The sequence below is a fragment of the Crocuta crocuta genome, unplaced genomic scaffold (genome assembly GCF_008692635.1).
Source record: "Crocuta crocuta isolate KB4526 unplaced genomic scaffold, BGI_CrCroc_1.0 scaffold193, whole genome shotgun sequence".
In the NCBI taxonomy this organism is placed as follows: domain Eukaryota; kingdom Metazoa; phylum Chordata; class Mammalia; order Carnivora; family Hyaenidae; genus Crocuta; species Crocuta crocuta.
The window spans coordinates 3,355,224-3,376,474 of record NW_027529624.1 but is presented as its reverse complement, the minus strand read 5'-3'; the positions used below and the strand labels follow the sequence as shown (position 1 = coordinate 3,376,474).

General features: G+C 44.1%; 1 protein-coding gene across 2 annotated transcripts in view; it reads left to right on the top strand.

Moving 5' to 3' along the window:
• The window catches only part of SYN3 (synapsin III), a 416,215-nt gene that overhangs the window by 33,377 nt on the left and 361,587 nt on the right, over nt 1–21,251 (top strand). For both annotated transcript variants that reach the window (XM_077762027.1, XM_077762025.1), the window contains exon 3: nt 18,942–19,033. In XM_077762027.1, the coding sequence (XP_077618153.1) occupies nt 18,942–19,033 (92 nt within the window). The remainder of the gene's footprint in view (nt 1–18,941; nt 19,034–21,251) is intronic.

Here is a 21,251-nt window from a genome sequence, read left to right as displayed (position 1 = left end):
TTTAAGATGGAATTGAACCAGGTGACCTCCCCCCCACCCCACCTCAGGGCCTACATTCTGTCCAGACAGGGAGGAGACCGGCAGCCCACCCCTCTGGCTGCCAGGAAACAGAGGGGTGCAAGGGAAACAGAGGGGTGAATCTCCCCAGGCTGGGCCAGCCACATACAAGGAACCCCAACTTTGCATTCATTGGACAGACCCAGGTTTTGATCATTTGTCTTAATTTGCTTATTCTCGTACAGCTGCTTTGGTCTCTGTCTGGCTCCCTTTGCTCTCCATGGTCCAGGCCCCTCCATGTCTGTGGGATGAAGGCCAGAGTCCTCAAGCAGCCCCACGGCTCTTCCCAACCAGGCAGCAGCCTGACTTCCTCACCACCTCTCTTTTCCTCTTTCTGCTCATTGGTGCCCCTGAGAGTCCTTGGAGGAGCCAATATTTAATTTAGAAGGTCTCTTGTTTACAGCAGCTTTTCTCTTAGGTTCTGCATCTCACTTTCCAAAAAATATGATTTCTGTGACTATCTATCCATCTGTCTCTTCTTCCATCCCTATACCTTTTTATTTCTGTGTTCACCTTCTCTCTAAAACCTGGGTCATGCCCCGCTCCTTTTTTGTAGTCTCTAATAGTTTATAACTAGCCTTCTTTCCCCTAAACACCTTCATGAAATTTAGTATTTCATAGTACCAATAATAGTGATAATATGAGGACTCCCATATGTTAAGCACTTGCTGTATACACACACGCACACACACATACGCGCGCGTGCACGCCTGATACTCCACCAAGATTTTGCTGTACACACTCTTCCTTCATCCTTGTAAGTTATCTGTTACTATCCCAGGTGAAGAAACTAGGACTCAGAGAGGCCCAGCAAAGCAGCTTCCAGTTGGCAGAGTCATGATTTGAACCCCTGGTCCCCAAGCAGCCCATACTCTATTCTCCTAACTCTTATTGCAAACTCACCCCTCATTTTTGAGGGTATGAATCTACTACTGTCCCTTCTGGTTTCTTCTAACCCGTACTTTAAGTGTCCTTGGATATATATTTATTGGGAAATAACATTAAGATTCTGAAAGTAAACAGTCTCATTTTTACTAATTCTTATTACTATTCTGTATTTTACTCATGTGGAGGAAAATTTTTTGTTTCCTCAGAAGAAAGAAGAGATATTTTGGGGCACCTGGATGGCTCAGTCAGTTAAGCATTCGGCTTTAGCTCAGGTCATGATCTCATGATTCGTGAGTTCAAGCCCCACATTGGCTCTGTGCTGACAGCTCAGAACCTGGAACCTGCTTCAGATTCTCTCTCTGCCCGTCCCTCACTTGTGTGTGCACACACACACACACACACACTCTCTCTCTCTCTCTCTGTGTCTCTCAAAAATAAATAAATGTGAAATTTTTTTAAGAAAAAAGAAAGAAGAGATATTTTGAGGCAGTTTGGTGTGATGGACCAAACTATGCCTTAGATCAGAAGAGCAAGGATGAAATCCTGACAGTGCCTCTTATTACCTGTGGGACTTGGGGGATGTGACTCAATGTTCTAAACTTCAGTTTCTTTATCCACAAAATGGAGAGGGTCATAGCACTACTGCTCTGTTCAGCACATTGTAAAAATGTGGTCCATTTTCATTAAATCAGAGAGGACCCTGGATCTAGGTTGATCATTTGTAAAAGGAGGAACTGGCCAGTGTATGGAGCACATTCTACCTGCCAGCCCTCCCCCAGCCCCAACAGATAGCACTGCTCAATGAAGGCATGCTTCCCAGCTGAGCCTAGGGCAGCCTCATTATTCTCCACACAGAAACCAGAGCTGGCAGTAAAATGAAACCCATTGGGTGACCCCAAAGGAACTTTCAGTTCTCATATTCTGTGGGTTTGATACAAGCCTACTTAAAAAGGATTGTAAATTAGGGGTAAGGTGGTTGGATCCTGGAAAGATAAGCTCAGTTTGTAAAGATATGATGGGAATGAAACCAAGAACACTAAACAACAGACCTCTGAATTTTCTTCTGGCAATCTCTAACCTGGAGTTGTCTATAGGAACAGCTGTTTTCTGGTTATACCCCTTAGAGCCATGGTGTTCCATAGGAATATCTGGGGTGCAAACTACTGAGCATCTTTGGAAAGGGGGCGGGGAAGTAAGGAAGGATGGAAGGCAGGCAGGTAGGGAAGAGGGAGAGAGCTTAACTCATTGCTTCTTCTCTATCAGTAAATCCCAACCAGAGGTGATTTTGCCCTCCAGGGGACATTTAGCAATGCCTGGAAACATTTTTGGTTGTCACACATGGAAATGCTGCTGACATGTATGGGTAAAGGGCAGGGACAACTTATAAGACGGCCACCCACAACAAAGAATTATCCAGCTCAAAATGTCAATGCACCAAGGTGGAGAAGCCCTGTTTTAGACAGAAACAACTCAAAGATGACACCTTTTGTGTGGAGAGCCCCATGGTTTCCTAAAGACAGGTGATGGTGGTGTAGTGTATGTTGGTGTGGGCTTCCCAGACCAGACCTCTCCAAAGAAACTTCACCTTCACACTCCCTTTCAGTCAGCACAATAACTTTGGGACAAGGAAAGGGCAGGAACCTTCTCCCTGATTCTTACCTGACAAGGACACTGAGGCAGAAATTCCTGTGATTTCCCCAAGATTCCGCCGCTGGAAGTTCCAAGAGTGGAATTGATACCTGGGTCTCTCTTAGCCCATGGTGCATGATTTTGCATCACAACCCCACATAATAAATGTGTCCCCTGGCTTGTACCCAGTAGCTCAGCAGAGGCCTAGAGTCTGTTGAAATCCTGAAGGGCTGGACCAAGCCTGTTATAAAAGTACTCAGGATTTGTTTTAGTTAAGTATGGAACAATGACAGAAATGACTTACATGAAAGACAAAGTTCATTGTATTCATAGTCCCCTAAAAGCAGGAGGTATAGGATGCCACATTTGGGGACCACATGAGGAAGCACTGTGGCCAATCAGGAGGCAGAGAGAGCTAGAGGAAAATGTGAGCAAGAGCCTTTATTATGGATTTGCAGGAAGGAAAGAGCTAGCAGGGTAAGCAGCCTTAGGACTGGCTAGTTGGAATAAGTTTAGCAGGCTCTAAGGTCTAGGGGCCTGTTCCTCATTGTCTGGAACCTGGCCTTTGTTGATCTTCAGGCAGGAGGATGGTGGCCTGGAGTGCAAGAGCCCAATAGAGCAGGTAGTTGACCCATGGGCTCCGATTGGTTTCGGCTTGCACTTGAAAGACACTCTCTATGGTAAGTTGTTTACCATCTCTAGGAATTGGCTAACTCTGATTGAGAGACAGTCTTTCTAGGGTCAGCAAGGCCTCAAGATGTGAAAACATCAGAATATAGAAAATAAAACGTGGTCAGTACACCTAAGTCCAAAGCCTCACCACACTGTAGTTTTTTTTTAAAACAGTCTTTTATTTATTTTATTTTATTTTATTTTATTTTTTTACATTTATTATTGAGAGAGAGAGACAGAGCATGAGCATGGGAGGGGCAGAGAGAGGAGGAGACACTGAATCCAAAGCAGGCTCCAGGCTCTGCGCTGTCAGCACAGAGCACAACGTAGGGCTTAAACTCACAAACTGCAAGATCATGACCTGAGCTGAAGTAGGACACTTAACCGACTGAGCCACCCAGGCACCCCTTTTTATAGTCTTTTAAAAGCAAACTCTTTTGGGGCACCTGGGTTAAGCATCCGACTTTGGCTCAGGTCAGATCTCGTGGTTCATGGGTTCAAGCCCTGTATCGGACTCTGTGCTGACAGCTCAGAGCCTGGAGCCTGTTTCGGATTCTGTGTTTCCTTCTCTCTCTGCCCCTCCCCCACTCATTCTCTGTCTCTCTCTGTCTCAAAAATAAATAAACTATAAAAAAAAACTTTAAAAGCAAACTCTTTTCTTTCCATTTAGACCTTATATAAAAACCCCAAATTTAAGCAAATTAAAACATAAAAATTACTGCTGTTTGATTCAGAGCTGGAAAACCCTGAATCCTTTGAACCTCCAGAGAGTGACCAAGGCCCCTCCTTAGACTCTGCCCCTTCAGAGGCGGTTCTCCTGCTGTAAATGCTACCACGGCCTCCAGGCCTGCTGCTGCCCTTGTCTTGGGTAGTGCTGTGGGTTGTAGGAAGCCTAGTGCAGCAGCTGAGAGCAGCGACCCTGGAGCCAGACTGCCTGTGTTCACCTGGTCTGTAATGTAACCTCCCAGCTGTGTGACCTTGGGGACTACATGTAATCTCATTGCACCACAGTGTTCCCAGCTATAAAGCGGGCATAATAATTAGAGGACCTCCCTTAGGTGGTTGCTGTCTTTAGAACAGTGCCTGGCACACAGTAAGTGCTTAAATACTATGATACATTTCAATCCTAATACAAATATAACTAATGACATGAAATTATAAATATAATTATTACACGACCACTGGAAATAACATTTGTATTCATACAGCTACCTCATCTAGTCCTATTACAGTTACTTTTGTTGGTGCTCCTCCAAAGACTACAACCGCTAATTCTTCTCCTTTAGCCTCTGTTGCTGTTGCTTCTCCTACTTATTTTTTAAATCCATCTCTTATAAAGTTTAGAAAAGCCTTCTAGCTCATCCTACAAAGAAAACCAGAAAATCAATAACCAGAACTTTTTTTAATCCTCGAGAACATTAATTAGGTGCTTCTCCTACTTTTGTTCCTACTGGATAAATCATTGCCACCACTGCCATTGGACATTACTGCCACCAAGTGAAAGTAATGTCAGCCAAGTCCTTAAAGTCAAAGCAGGTGTGAAGGTGTAAAAAAAGACATGAGCCGTCTCCTGCTGGGCCACCACTGACACACCCATCCTGTTTCCCTTCTATCTTTGTTTGCATTCTCCATGCTGTTGGTTTAGGAGGACTTATTTATGAAGTAATGTGGGGTCACTGATGAGGTTGTATATGTGATTCTAAGCTTATGAGGTGTTTTCTCTGAGCCTTCAAGGTCAGAAAGGACCCATTAAACGTCTTGGTGGTGCCTGATTGTGTGTGTGAGTGCCATTGTGAGTCAGCAGCTCAGAGGGCCACCCTGCTCCCTGGAAGTGGGCTGAGAACCCTCCTTGCCTTGGCTTCTTGGCACGGAAATGCACTGACTGCAGGTGGCTCTGTTCCCTGACACTGCCCCTTGCATTCCCCCTTTGGGGATTTAGTTCAGGTTGGCTCTGAGCCTTATCTGGGTCATGCTGTCTTGGAACTACTGTGGCCTCGTGGGAAGACAATGATCATCTGAGAAGATGAACTTGGCCTTTAGAAACAAGAGTCCCTGTTGAGAAAAAGGAATTGAGGAACAGCTCCTTTGCAAGGAGGAAAGTGGCCCTTGGGCTCCCCCTTTCCTGAGCCCAGCCTTAATTTGGAGATATTTGGACTTTTGAAGGGGTGACTGGTTCATACCAAGCTGCCTTAAATGCTTACAGCAAAAGCCTATGGGGACTTGCAAATCAACCTCGAGAAGAGAAATTAACTATGTCTTGTCTCAGAACTCCCAAAGCCTGCTCCAAAATAAACACATAAGCTATGCCGGCAGGGAAAGCTTGGGCCTTTTTTCTTCTTCATTTTAGAAACTCCATGTGTGCATTATTTTAAATAGGCGCCAGCACACGAGGCCCTTTTAACAAGATTGAAAACAGATGGGGCCTCAGGCTGTTCAGTAGCTCTCAGAAACGAACTTGGGAAGTGCTAAGCCATCTCGTGTCCAGGCGACGTTCATCTTCTTCTTGAAGCACAAGTCCGCCAGACCTCTCCTGCACAGGGAGCACGAGTCTGCTTCCTGCGTCAGGTCTGTCAGCCAGGGGAAGGAAATCTCTCCTTTCCCTGCATTTGCCTGTGTTTGCATTTACTTAACCCTTTGGCAGCTTGGGAGAAAGGAGGATGGGGCCACCCTTGGAGGGCCCGTGCCTCTGGAACTGGGAGCGTTAGGTTTACCTCCCTTACTGTAAATGGGATGACGACCTTCATGGTTCACATCTCTCTGAAGGCTCCCAGTCTCGCTCCATGTATTAGCCAGAGGCCTTCCTGCAGCTATAGGCTCTTTGTGGTTAGACTTCTCTGGCATTCTTCCTGCCATTTCCTGCCTTGTCTTCCTTACTTACTCTGATCGAGGCATGTTGGACTTCTCAGTGTTCTCTAAAATCCAATGACAAAAACAAGTGTTGGGGAGGTTGTGGAGAGATTGGAACCCTCTGTGCCTTACTGGTGAGAATGTAAAATGGCGCAGCTATGGTGGAAACCAGTATGGCAGTTCCTCAAAAAGTTAAACACAGAATCACCATAGGACCAGGCAGTCCCTCTTCTGGGTATATGCCTCAAAAGAACCGAAAGCAGGGACTCAAACAGATATTTTTAAATCCGTGGTCATAGTGGCATTATTCCCAGCAGCCAACAGGTAGAAGAACTTAATGTTCACCGACAGGTGAATGTGTAAACAGAATGTGGTCTATCCATACAATGGAGTATTAGCCTTAAAAAGGAAGGAAATTTTGACAAATGCTAAAACATGGACAAACCCTGAAAACATGCTCAATGAAATTAGCAGACATAAAAGGACAAGTACTGTATGATTCCACTTATATGAGGTCCCTAGAGTAGTTAAATTCATAGACACAGGAAGTAAGATGGTGGCTACCAGGGGCTGGGGGAGTGGGGACTGAGGAGTTCCTGTTTGATGGGTACACAGCTTTTGTTGGGAATGATGAAAAAGTTCTGATAGTGGATGGTGGTGATGGTTGTACAACAATGTGAATATACTTAATGCCACTGAGCTATTCACTTAAAAAACAGTTAAAACGGTAAATTTTATGTTTGGGTATATTTTACGACAATGAAAACAAACTAAAAAACAAGTGAGCGCACGCTGCCTCGCGGCCTTTGCCCTTGCTCTTCTCTTTGCCTGGAACCCTCTTCCCCAAGGTGTCCTCACTGAGTTCCTCACTGAGGTTCTTTGTGCCAGTGTCACCTCTTCAGAGGTGCATGGCCCGCCATGCACACTTCTCAGTCACTCTGTATCTCTTCGCCTGCTTCATTCTTCTTCACAGCATTTAGCACCCTGAGTCCTAAAATGCTAATCTTTCCAAAGTATCTGGCGCCAAGCCAGAGCTTCCATAGAACAGCAGGGCCTCCGTGTCCTCCGGGGTTCAAAGCTCACCATGTGTCCGGAGGCCCCTGCAGGAGGAAGTGGCAGGTCCTCATCTCTGGGTGCAGATTGGATTAATTGAGAGAAGGTGAGACACAGGGAGACAGCTGGGAGGCAGCTCCGGGAAGAGAAGGGGAGGTCCATGCTCTAGGGAGCAGTGGGTAGGAAAAGAAGGTTGAATGCTCCTTTCTTTTTTTTTGAAGTTTATTCATTTATTATTTCTAAGAGAGAGAGAGAAAGCAAGCCAGCACAAGTGGAAGAGGGGCAGAGAGAGGGAGACACAGAATCCACAGCAGGCTCCAAGCTCTGAGCTGCTAGCACAGAGCCCAAGGCAGGGCTCAAACTCACAAACCATAAGATCATGATCTGAGCTGAAGTCGGACACTTAACCATCTGAGCCACCCAGGTGCCCCTGAATGCTCTCTTCATGCCTACAACCCTGAAAATGGTTTTGAACTTTCAAAATGAAAAAAAAAAAAAAAAGTACATTAAGGTAGGATAAGAACATTTGAATTTCTCAGAGCTTTGATGGATAATATGTCCCTGCTGTAACATTATAAGTTTCAATTTGGAGAAAGAAACTCTACAGAAAGTAAATGCCCTCAGCCTACTTACGTTCCTTCAGTGTCTCCCCAGGGTTGCTCAGGGTCTTACACACTATGACATGTCAGCTCTTCTGGCCCCAGACAGCCCCTCCCGGAGCTGTTTCACAGTTTCACAGGCGCCTGGGATACAACTGGACACAGCTGCGCACCAGTGGCCTTTGCTTCCACATCCCAGTCTCCAAGCCCCCAAATTATCCATCGTCCCTCTGGAGAAATGTGGGGAGACTTTCATACCTGGTTTGCTTAATCCTAGAAACGCACTTTTCTGAACATTCAGCCAAACAGTGTTCAAACATGCAGAGCCAGCTCAGCCATGAAAAGAAGTAGATGTAGAGCTGGACATTAACTATCATTCTTTTCTGCGTAGTTAAGCTGTGGTCTTAACATTTCTGATTGTTTGCCCCGATCTGTTGTAGGTGGCAAAAGTTTGTTGCAGGTGGCAAAATTCTTTCCTAGGGCTCTCAGCCTCAAAAGCCTCGGAGGCTGTGGTGGTCCCACCATTCTTTCCCCCTAAAGGCCTCCCCTTCCTCTCCTTCCCTTCTCCACTCCCTTTCCCTTCCCCTCCCTCCCTTCCTCCTTCCTCATTTCCTTTCTTCCCTCAAGGCTTTATCAAAAGCTCTCCTCACCCTTGAAGCTGACCTGGCAGAGGGAAAAGTACAATGGATGCAATGGACTATTTTCTTTGATTCTCAGTTGCTGTTGTTTCTTGCGGGTACAGCTTCTTGGGAACCTGAGCAAGAAGGGGTGACTGTCAGGACAGAGCTAGGGCATGCCTCGGTGCTCTGGCTTAATCTCTACCAAATGTACATCTAGGCTCCGGAGAACGAAGCCTGGCTGTTAAAAAAATTTCCTTAAAAATCACAGTGCCATATTTACTGGTGATTTTTTTACAAACTTGACTTCTTGAGTTCTTGCATTGCCAAATGTGATGGTGGGGGTGGGGGTGGTCGGGGTGGTGATACTGAGTCTTCATCATCATCTTCATTGATGATGTGAAGATGATGATGTTGCTGAGGAGGATGGTGATGGAGGTAACATCTCAACCCTCTCATTGAGAATAAAATCCTTATCATGTCAATCCACTGTCCCCTCTCTGACCTCATGTCCTTCCACTCACTCCTCACCAGCTCTGTTCAACCCATACTGCCTTCCTTGCTGTTCCTTGAGCTCTGCACATATACTCCAGCCTCAGGTCCTTCTTCCTTGCTGTTCCCTGTGCCCACAAAGCCTTTCCCCCTCTTACTATATGATTTTCTCCCTCACTTTGCATATAACACTAAGTGCCACCTTCCCCTGACCTCACTTATTTGAAAGAACACTTCCCACCTCTTGGACCTCTTACCAGAAGCTATGATTCCTCCCCTGATGTATTGTTTATTGTTCCTGGTCTATCTCCCCACAAGACACCAGTTTTACAGGAACAGAGAATTTTGTCCCATTTGCTCCTATGTCATAAGTCCATGTCCTTGGCCTAGTAGTTGTTAAGTGAATGAATAAATGGGTGAATAGAGTCAGAGTCGTAGCTCTCTTGCTCAGTAACTTTGTGATCTTGGCTGAGTCATTTGTTCTCTCTGCTCTTCAGTTTTCTTTTTTTTTTTTTAACTGTTTATTTCTGAGAGAGAGAGGGAGACAGTGTGAGCAGGGGAGGGTCAGAGAGAGAGGGAGACACAGAATCTGAAGCAGACTCCAGGCTCTGAGCTAGCTGTCAGCACAGAGCCCGATGTGGGGCTCGAACCCACAAACCGTGAGATCATGACCTGAGCCGAAGTCGGACGCTCAACCGACTGAGCCACCCAGGCGCCCCAGCTCTTCAGTTTTCTTGTTGGCTGATAAAGATGCTAATACTGAGCCCTCTTATCAAGAGTTTGTTGTAATGATCCAATCAAATAACATAACCATGATAGCTAACATTCACTATGTACTTATTTTCACTTACACACCTTGCTACGGGTTTTTATTTTATTTATTTTTGTATAAGGGCTGGGTTTTTAAAATTTGTTTATTATTTATTTTGAGAGAAAGAGAGAGAACCAGTTGGGGAGGTACAGAGAGAGAGGGGGACAGAGGATCTGAATCAGTCTCTGTGCTGACAGCAGAAAGCCTGATATGGGGCTTGAACCCACAAACTGCAATATCATGACTTGTCCATTACTTGAACATTTAAGAATGCAGGTTTTGTCACTGTAATCTTTTTCTATATTTTAAATTTTGTTTTGACATGTTTTTATGTACTTATCACTTGCTGCCCTGCCTTTTGCGAGCATGCGCGTGCACGTGTACACACACACACACACACACAAGTATTGTGATATCTTGATGAGCAGAAGATGCCTTTGTATCTACTCGGCGTATCTGGGTGCTTGGCATCAGCACAGCCTGACCCAGTGGCCCGGGTCTTCACTGAGATGCCAGGCACTGCTCGTGAGTGACATTTCCTCATCTGGAATGGGCCACTAAGAGAGTCTACAGACTCTCAAAGCTTCTTTTGTCTGCAAGGTGAATCTGAACCGATAGAAAAGACTTCAGATGCCAGCCAAGGAAGTCACTGAGCCCACAGGGCCCTCAGAACTAAAAACACAGCCTGTGCCGGGAAATCTACAGGAAGCAGTTCTTGCCGACAGCAGGCCTTGGGCCACCTGCCAAGTGTTTGCAGCAGCGAGGCATTTGGAAGAGGCAGAGTGGTGAAGGAGGGGTAGGGGCCTTGGGCTTTGCTGACAGACGCCACACACTGATGTGGAAAGGTATGAAAACAAGGGCGGTCACATGCACAAGCAAAGCCCAAGGCCGGCCAGGTCACCCTTTAGCTGACCCAGCTCTGTGCATTAGAATACGAGTCATCTCCAGTGAGCCACTCAGTGCCATGTGGAGGGTATCAGCCAGGGTTTTGGTTCCAGCTGACGTAATTACCAGGTTGTAACTTTGGGAAAAGTCATTTGCCTCCCTGGGCCTCACCTTGGACATCTACAAGATAGGCATTTGTGTATTTGAGCACTGTGCTGTATGCCAGGTACTGGTTGGATGCTGGGGTAGAGCCATGAATGAAACGGACATATCTGCTCCCTGGAACTTCTGTTCTCATGAGAGAGATGGACAATTAAACATAAGTTGGGTTGGATGTAAATCATGTCAGATGGGGATAAGTGTACAGTTTTGTCAGTGGGGAGGAGTTCAAGCAAGGAAACCGGGCAGGGGGTACAGCAGGTGCTCTGTGAGGAGGTGCCTCTGGGGGCACCACTGAGCAAAGATGTGAGTGGAGTGAGGAAGGTGGCCTTGCTATCATCTCCAGGAAGCTCTAAGGGCTGGGGACTGGAGCCTGGAGCTTGCTCAGTGTGTTTGACAATGGAAAGGAGGCCAGCGTAGGGGACAGGGGATGTTGTCAAAGAGGCCATCAGTTCATCAGTGTCTAAATCATGTGAGACATTAGAGGCCAGGCAGGACTTAGGTTTTCTGTATTTAGTGCTATTTATTAGTATTGTTGTTGTTGTTTGTCCTTCTAATGAGACTCTTAGACCCTGTGAGACTCTGTGAAAGAACTTAAGACGTGAAGAAAATCACAGCACATTCAGAATGCTGATTTTTTTTTTAAGGAATTTGTTAATGACACAGCTTTGTTCCCACGAGTAAACATAACAGTCTGTTAGGGATTAGAGTGGAATTTTGATGATAACTTGCTAGAGGATGCAGGAATGCCCTAATCCTACCTTGAAAATCACTACCACTGTTCTAAGTTCCTAAGGTAGCCAAATACATGGGGAGGAATAGCAAATAAGAGTCAAAACACCACGTAGGCATTAGCCAGCCTGGGTCCCCCAGCCCCAGGGCAGGGCTCTCTGCCAGAGCTGGTGTGAGTCCTGTAGATTTGTGGATGTTACTCAATAAATATGTGGCTGTTATCACTAAACAGTTTCAAGGTACAACAAACACAATTATGAAAAGAGAGAGCAGGACATCTGGGGCTTCTGGGAATCCTAATTGACTGCTGCCAGCTCATGGAAGAGAAAGCAGCAGAGGGAAAGATGGGTGCTGAGATGAGCCCCTTTGAGGAGCTACAGACGAGGGCGGAAGTTGACATGATGGCTACACAGACCAGCAGGCACAAAGCTACAGAGAAGCCAGAATCACGTCATTGCCTGGCTTTTCAGCCTGGCAATGACTCTGCCCGCTGTCAGCTGTAGCACTGTGACATCCTGACCCATAGATTAACAGTTCCTCTTTATGGGGTGTAATGGGAAAGGTTGGAGAACAGGGCTGAGGGTCAGAAGTTGACCTAGCATTATAAAAGGTCCTGGATGGAGGCTGCCTACCTTTTCCTATCCACTCAGTATCTGTCTGTCTGTCTCTTTCTCTCTTTCTTCTCCCGAAAACTCTATGGAATACATAAGACATACAAGGGGGCACACTCTCAGGTTTTAAAAGTACAGTCTGGGCCAGATAGGTTTCACAAACTGACAGGAATTTCTAGTATCTTATCAGCCACCTTGGATCCCAGAATAATCTGTCTGCCAGCATTTTGCCTTTCTCAGGAACTCCGGACAACATCTTTTCGTGTCGAAATCCTCCTTTAGTCAGGCTTCGTGGTCAAGGCAGATAGCTGCTACCTTCACATTCCCACACATTCTTGGTTTCTTGTGAACATTCCGTCAGTCATCCAAATCCAAGCCCCATTTTCAGTTTCTTTCCCATTGATCTGTGGAGCTAATAGCATCCTTCAACTTACCGTAATGATGATTACAATCACTGTTTCCATTCTGTCATCAGGCATCATTATCATCACAAATGCAATTACTAGTAACTAAACATGAATACTTTCAGTAATATTATCTACTTGGCATCTCGTGCTTGCCAGGTGCCAGTTCCAGTGACGATGCAGCCAAAGACTCTACAGGAAACTGAATGCATTCCATCGTGTGTGTGTGTGTGTGTGTGTGTGTGTGTGTGTGTGTGTGTGTGGTGTATGTGTGCACCACCTGCGTGCGTGTGTGTTTTGGAACTGGATGTGAGTTTGATTATAAAGAGGTTCTTCTATTGCCTTCTAATCTAGGGGTCTGTAGAAGAGATTTTGTTAGTGGATATGATTCCAACCATATCTAGTACCTATAACAGAGCTTGGAAGTTAGAAAATTCTACAGAAATATTTGTTGTTAAGTAGGTAACCATTCCCCTCATCTGCAGCCTTTCCTGTTTCCCAGTGGCCCCCCAAAAACATTAATGCCTAGCGCCTGTGAAAGTGATATTCAAAGTAGATGTGACTGTAGTTATGTACCTTAAGCTAAGGAGAATGACCCTCTTTATCCAGGTGAGCCCACACAAGCCCTTAAAAACTGAATTTGCTCTGGCTGGCGACAGAAATGCGACAGAAAGGGAGGTTAAAATTTTTTAAAGAATAAGAAAAATTTAATGTACCATTACTAGTTTGATGATGGAGAGAGAGTGCTGTGTGACACAGGATGGCCTTAATTGGCTGGGAGAGCCTTCCAGCTGACCAGAAAAGATGTAGGACCTCATTCCTACAACCACAAAGAGCTGAAGTCCACCAGCCACCTGTATGAGCTTCAAACCAGTTTCTTCCCAGAGTCTTCCAGTAAAAGCTTAGATGCTTAACACCTTGATTTGGGCCTTGTGAAACCCAGAACAGAGAAACTAGCTGAACCCACATGGACTTCTGACCTACAGAGAGCAGTGAGATAATACACTTGTGTTGTTTGAAATGGTTTACCTTGTGGTAATCTGTTATGAAGTAATAGGACTATGGTAACAGAAAATAAATGCACTATACAGTGATATTCATGTTCCTTCTCTGACCTTCCTTCCTGTTCTATTCCTCCATTAATTCCATGCCCCAGCTACTAAGACATCTCACCCTTCCACTTTCCCAATAGCCCTGTATTTTTACCTGTGCTTTTGTTGTTAGTAACTTAGATTGGGTGTTTCCCCTCCTCTCTGCCTGGAAACATCCTCCTCAGTGTTGTGGTCTAGTAAATGAACAGATGTTTTGTAAGGAAATCTACATAGCATGCATAGGTATCTGCTCACCAAAAATAAAGATAACACTTTATTCAACAAATATTTTTGTATACCTACTGTGTACTTGAAGCTGGGTATAAAGCAGTGCACAGCTTTCTAAAAATATTAGTGCATGGCATTCCTTTATTTAAATTCATTAATTTAGTTTGAGAGAGAGGTGGGGGGAGAGGGGCAGAGAGAGAGAGAGAGAGAGAGGGAGAGAGAGAGAATCCCAAGCAGGGTCCCGCACTGTCAGCACAGACCCTGATGCAGGGCTCGAACTCATGAACTAGGAGATCATGACCTGAGCCCAAGCCAAGAGTCACACTTAACTGACTGAGCCACCCAGGCACCCAAAAATCAAAGTAACACTTTATTCAACAAATGCTTTTGGATACCACTATGTGCCTGAAGCTGAGTGTAAAGCACAATATTATTTATAATAATAATATTAATGCATAGCATTCCTTTTTCACGAGATGTGATGATAGATTTTTCCTTCAGTGATAATTGGGGGACGCTAGTTGAGAAAGACAGATCTATAAAAATGAAAGGCACCATAAATATAATTGACTCTACTGATTATAACTCTTTCATTTTATTTAAAAATTTTTTTAAAGTTTATTCATTTTTTTTTTAAAGAGAGAGAGATAGTGAGTGGACAGGGACAGAGAAAGAGGGAAAGAGAAAATCTCAAGCAGGCTCTGCACTGTCAGCCCGATGTAGGGCTCAAACCCAGAATCATGAGATCATGTCCTGAGCTGAAGTCAGATGCTCAGTCGACTGAGCCAGGTAGGTGCCCCTATAACTCTTTCATTTTAAAGACAAAGAGAATCCAAGTGGAGAGTGAGGGGTCTGCCTGCGGTCATTGTCATTGGGTCAAATCCAAGGTATAGGTCAAATCCAAGGTTTAGGTTCCTGGTCCTCAGACTTAAAGGTCAATTCCTTTTCCACTATTCTTTGATTCCTCCATGTACATGTTTTAAAAAGTGACAAATAGGAAAACTCAGATAATCCATCACTTTCAGGTATCATTGAGATCAGTGTCAAAAATCTCCCATACCAGGGAACAGAAGTAACAAGAGTAACAGAATCCAAAGTCCCTGTATTTGCCTAATATTGTAAAAACCTACGTATCTTTAATGATGTCTGGAGAAAATCTCCCACAAATGTGTAAAATGACAGTTTTCCCTTTCAAAACACAGTCTTGACAATCAAAATTACATACAGCCTTTCTTCGTTACAGTGTTATTTTTTTCTGGTTAAAAATAAGGGAACCAAATTCTTTAAAATGCCCCCTCATAGCAGCAGACAGGGGAAAAGTAACGCAGATGAGATAGTGAGCTTGAGCTTTCAATAGGGTGTACAGAAGCCCAAATAAAAGAGGATGTTTAGACCTGTCATGCAACCCTAAAGTTCATTTATAAAGCAAAGAGAAATCATGGGAGCAGGTGAGCATGGTGATAGTGGAGTGCCACAGGTACCATTTCTCAGTACAGGTTGGATCCAAAGTCATGGAAGTACTTACTTCATTTATTAGCCTCTCAGCTGGCCTGCCACGCTGACAAAGCTGAAGGGGCTGAGCTCTTGAATTTTTTTTTTTCTTTTTAACCTTTAAGAGAGGTGGGAATTCCCTGAGAAGCTCTTTGAGAGGTCTGGACACAATGGTGGGTTGTAGTGTGAATCAGAGAACAGAACACATTCCATTCAGCCAATCACATCACTAGGGAAACATTTAATAGGTTTATTCAGGATAGAGCCTTTGAAGTCATCTAGTTGCCCAGTAAGTGTATTTTGGAGTAGGTGAGTAGGAAGACATTTTATCTGCTTCAACAGGTTGAGGAGACAAAAGGTGTGGTCCTCCTACCTTGTCTTTGATACCGTGTTATCACTGGGCCCTAATTGGGCTGCTTCCCTCTTAGAATATTATACTATTTGATATCAAAACTCACTGTAAAGCTGCAGTAACTGAGACAACTTGGAACAGACTCAAGGATAGAAAAATAAGATCGCATATGAGGTGACCTGATATTTGACAAAAAGGCACCAGCACAACTCTATTGGGAAAGAATAGTCTTTTTATTTATTTTTTATTTTTTAATGTTTTATTTATTTTTAAGAGAGAGAGAGAGACACCGTGAACAGGGGAGGGTCAGAGAGAGAAGGAGACACAGAATCTGAAACAGGCTCCAGCCTCTGAGCTGTCAGCACAGAGCCCAACACAGGGCTCAAACCCACGAGCTGTGAGATCATGACCTGAGCCGAAGTCAGACGCTTTGCCAACTGAGCCACCAGGCACCCAAGAATAGTCTTTTTAATAAATAGTACCAAAGTATTTGAGTAACCATGGTTCATGGAAAAATTGAACCTTGGGTCTTAGATCTGACACAAATTAAAATAATAGATGGATTACAGATGTAAATGTGCAAAGACCCTATTTCCAACATTAGTCACATTTGTGGGTATCAGGGGTTAGGATGTGGCCATATCTTTTGGGGGAGATAATTCAACCCACTGCAGTTTCTATGAGAGTTCTCAGGCTCTTCAAAAATGGCTGCTCTTTGAGATTCTACTGAGAGGGCCATCATGCTACCTTGATGGAGAACTGCTTGGATAAACTCTGTGGTTCATTTCCAAGTTTTGTTTGTTGAACTTTTAAAAAAGTAAAATACAGAAGAGTGCCCTTTCTTCACTGCCCCACTCTCTGTGCTTGATCCAACAGATGCTGGCTACCCTAACAACCCAGGTATTTGCCTTCCTGTAATTACTCATAAACCATAACTGGGAAATAATTCTAGACACCTTGCTCTGAACATAATGAACTTCTAACTTGTATATCCAAGCCTGACTGTGTCTTTTATCCAGATTATCTCTTTCCATTTGGGCAACAAGACAGCCCCTGGGGTTTGGCCACCTTAGAGTTGAAGATTCTATCATTCAAGATTCATATTTGCTGCCCTTCTTCAAATTTTTGGTGCCCAACTGTTCTGTGTTGCAACTTTCTTCTAACATCTTTTTCTCCCCACACTCAAGCAACAACTTTTATTGCTAATTCTTCTTTGTAATCTAGCCAGTGAAGTATCTTAAACATGATGGGACTGAATTTTTTAAGGCATTAGACTTAATAAACAGGTCATTACCACTATTTACTAACCTGGACTCATTAACAGAGCTCTTTGCTTTTCACCTTGCCACAACATAATGAGGCTATTAATTAAAGCAAGAGACATAAGCACTCTGAGTTTCCTTTAATGCTATCTAGGGAGATGACTAGGTCTTTGGTCATAATTCTATTAAATGTTTCCACAGAGATACATTTAAATCACTGTGAAATGATATTTCCCTTCCATATAAACTTGGTTTTCTCTTCAAATGGGCTATTTTTAGGTCACTGAAATTCCCAGTTGTAATCCACCCAGTGCCTTATTCAGCTAAACAGTGAGGGCAGGAGGGTGTAGCCATCAAAAGCATAGGCTAGAGCCAGACTGCCTGGGTTTAAATCTTGGTTCTGCTACTTACTGTGTGACATTGTGCAAGTTATTCAATCTCTCTCTGCCTTGTTGTTTTTGTTTTTGTTTTTTCATCTGGACAAGTGTGAGGATTAAATTAATTCATACATGTAAAAAGTTTAGGACAGTATCTGGCACATAGTGAGTTTTTCATATGTAGGAGAAGTTATTTTCATTCATTTAATCCAGAGAAATGGTTTTTGGCATCTACTGTGTGTAAGGCATAGTTTGGTACTATGCACTTTCTAACATGGGGTTACAAGTTGAACTATGTCTCCTCAAGATTCACACATTGAAGTGTTAGGCTCCAGTCCCTCAGTATGTGACTTTATTTTAAGATAGGGTCTTTACAGAGTTACAGTGAGGTAATTAGGGTGGGCCCTGATGCAGTATGACTGGTGTTCTTATAAAAAGGGGGTCTTTGGGTACAGAGACATGCGTAGAAGGAAGACAGTGTGATGAGACACAGGGAGAAGGTGGCCATCTGCAAGCCAAGGATAAGAACCTTGAGCATATTTTCCCTCATAGCCTTCAAAGGAACCAACCTTACCAATACCTTGATTTTGGACTTCTAGACTCCAGAACAGTGGGAAAGGAAATTTCTGCTGTCTATGCCACCTGGTGCTGGTACTTTGTTATGGCTACCTTAGGAAACTAATACAGATGGTTGTAGTGCCATGAATCACTATTCCCAGGGAGTATATAATCTTGTAGGAGGGATGTATTCCACAGGACTCTGGTCACAAGCAAAAGAAATGCAGCAGATCTTGCTTAAACAAATAAGAAAAATGATGAATTTATAAAGATATAGAAGTATTGCATAACACCCAAGGTCAGGATTGTCGCTGGCACATAAACAAGCAAGAGTACTCCCCACCTCTTGCCTCTTGGCCCTTCTCGTAGTGACTGTGACATCCACCCCCCACCCATCCCCTGTGTTCTTACTTTCCCAATCCAGATGGCAGAAAATGTGGTCTTCAACTGTACTCAGGTTTTTGTATTAAATACAGCCCCTGGAAGGAAACTGCACAAATCACTCAGCAGTTCCAAATTCTAATACAAGGGCACCTTATTTCTCTACCCTGGGTCAGGTACCAACCCCATCAGCTGTACTGAGGGGGCATTATTGCAGTGCACAGACATGGTGCTTTAACCATGTAGGTGGGAAGGGCCATGACCAAAAGAGGTAAGAGTGGGCAGAAGATGAGACAGGCTCCATTAACAGTGATAAGTGATCACATAGCTGTGATGCCATACCCCTGCATGACCTGAAGCTGGAGAAATCCAGGGAAAATGTTATGCTGAACAGCCTCTGGCCTTGGACAGGCACTTGTATAGTGCTGAAGCTGGAGTATCTTCTTCCACTTTCAAGGAAGTAGAAATCAGGAGTGGTTAAAAGGATAGGTGCTTGAATCAGAGACATGTAGGTTTCAATCCAACTTTACCTTTTACTAATCATGGGACTTTTGACATGGCACCATGCCTCTACACCTCAGATTTCTCACATTTCAGAAAGGGAAGTAAATAATACCACCAACTGCCTAAGTTTCGGGCAAGGTATAAATGTGTACTTGGCACATAGAAGTACCCAATAAATGTTAGCAGTTTTTAGCATTGTTAGTTTTTGATGAATCCTTTTTTGTTTTGCTTTCTCCTTCAGGCCGAATTCTCAGAGTTGAACCTAGCTGCCTATGTTACTGGGGGCTGTATGGTGGACATGCAAGTCCTGAGAAATGGGACCAAGGTTGTGAGGTAAGGAGGACTGAGATACAGAAGACTGTCATTTGAGACGCGTGTGTGGGATATCTCACAGAGCTAACCTTTCTATCTACTGCCCCTGACCTAACTTCTGCACTACATGTACTTTTACACACCAAGGGTTACTTCCACAGAGTTTGGGTGTCATCGCGATGGGAATGACCATTTCCTGGAACAAGCCCTGGGCTTGCAGAGAAAAGACTGGGTTCCGTTTCCATCTTTGTAGTCTTTTCGGGTGTATTATTTAGTCTCTTTCACCCTCTGTTTCTCATCTTCAGCATGATGATTGTACTCAAGTAAGAGGCATGTATGTGAGAGTGAGTGCCCTACTCATTCTAAAGTGCTGTAAAATGTAAGGGTTTATTAGCATGAGCTACAGCTTGCTTCCGGCGTATGGCAGCCTAACTGTTCAGAGACTCCCCCCTCAGGACATCAAACCTAAAAGTACTGGATGTAACATTTTTCAAAGAATCTGTTTAGAATGTATGTTTAGCTTGAGGGAGAGTGAGGTAATTCTTCATTAGCCAAGAAAAGTCAAGAAAGTGCAAATCCCCAGAAGAGACAAAGTGTTGTATTAATACATTTCTATCTAGTTAAAAGCAACCAGAATAATACAGATCAGGTCTCGTGAGGGTTTAGCTAGGGAAGAAGTAGGATTCAGATTTGGGGAAGTAGAGGAAACAGGAAGAATTTTGAGGAAGAGGTGGCATTGGTTCTAAGCCTCATCAGTGGTGGAATATGGGCATTTTGTGCATCGTAAAAGTAAGAAACAATCTTTGTAAATGTGGATAGTATCCAAAATCTATAAGGAACTCATCAAACTCCACACCTGAAAAACTAATAATTCAGTGAAGAAATGGGCAGAAGATATGAACAGACACTTCTCCAAAGAGGACATCCAGATGGCCAACAGACACATGAAACGATGCTCAGCATCCCTCATCATCAGGGGAATACAAATCAAAACCACACTGAGATACCACCTCATGCCGGTCAGAGACTCTAGATGCTGGCAAGGATGTGGAGAAACGGGCACCCTCCTACACTGTTGGTGGGAATGTAAGCTGGGGCAACCCCTCTGGAAAACAGTGTTGAGGTTCCTCAAAAAATTAACAATAGAACTCCCCTATGACCCAGCAATAGCACTGCTAGGAATTTACCCAAGGGATACAGGAATGCTGATACATAGGGGCACATGGACCCCAATGTTCATAGCAGCACTCTCAACAATAGCCAAAACATGGAAAGAGCCTAAGTGTCCATCAAGTGATGAATGGATCAAGAAGGTGTGGTTTATCTATACAATGGAATACTACATGGCAATGAGAAACAATGAAATCTGGCCATGTGTAGCAACATGGATGGACCTTGAGGGTGTTATGCTGAGCGAAATAAGTCAGGCAGAGAAGGACAGCTACCATATGTTTGCACGTATAGGAGGATTAGGAGGAACTTAACGGAGGACCATGGGAGAGGAGAAGGGGAACAATGGTGGGGGAGAGGGAGGAAGGCAAACCATGAAAGACTCTTGAATGTCGAGAACAAACTGAGGGCTGAGGGGGGTGGGGGAGAGGGGAAGGGGTGTGATGGACTTGGAGGAGGGCACTTGGGATGAGCACTGGGTGTTATATGTAAACCAACCTGACAATAAACTATTTAAGAAAAAGAGAGAGAGAGAGCATGTTTGGGAAATTATGTTAATTCAACTTATTAAGCCATTTTTTTCTTTTTTTAATGTTTATTTTATTTTTGAGAGAGAGAGTACATGTGCAAGCAGGGAAGATGCAGACAGAGGGGAGATAGAGGATCTGAAGCTGAGTCAATGCTGTTAGCACAGAGCCCAATGTGGGCTCAAACTCACAAACTGTGAGATCATGACCTGAGCTCAGTGAAGTCAGACACTTAACCAACTGAGCCACCCATGCACCGCAGCCTTTTCTTTTTTATATTATTTTTTAATTTTAGAGAGAGAGAATTAAGGAGGGGTAGAGGCAGAGAGAGAGAATCCCAGGCAGACTCTACACTAAGCATGGAGTCCAGTGTGGGGCTTGATCCCACAATCCTAGGATCATGACCTGAGCTGAAATCAAGAGTCAGAAGCTCAACTGACTGAGCTGCCCAGGCACCCCTTATTCAGCCCCATTATTTACTGAGTGCCAATCATGTGCCAAGACATATGTGGCTTTCTATTTCTTTTTTTTTTTTTTTTATT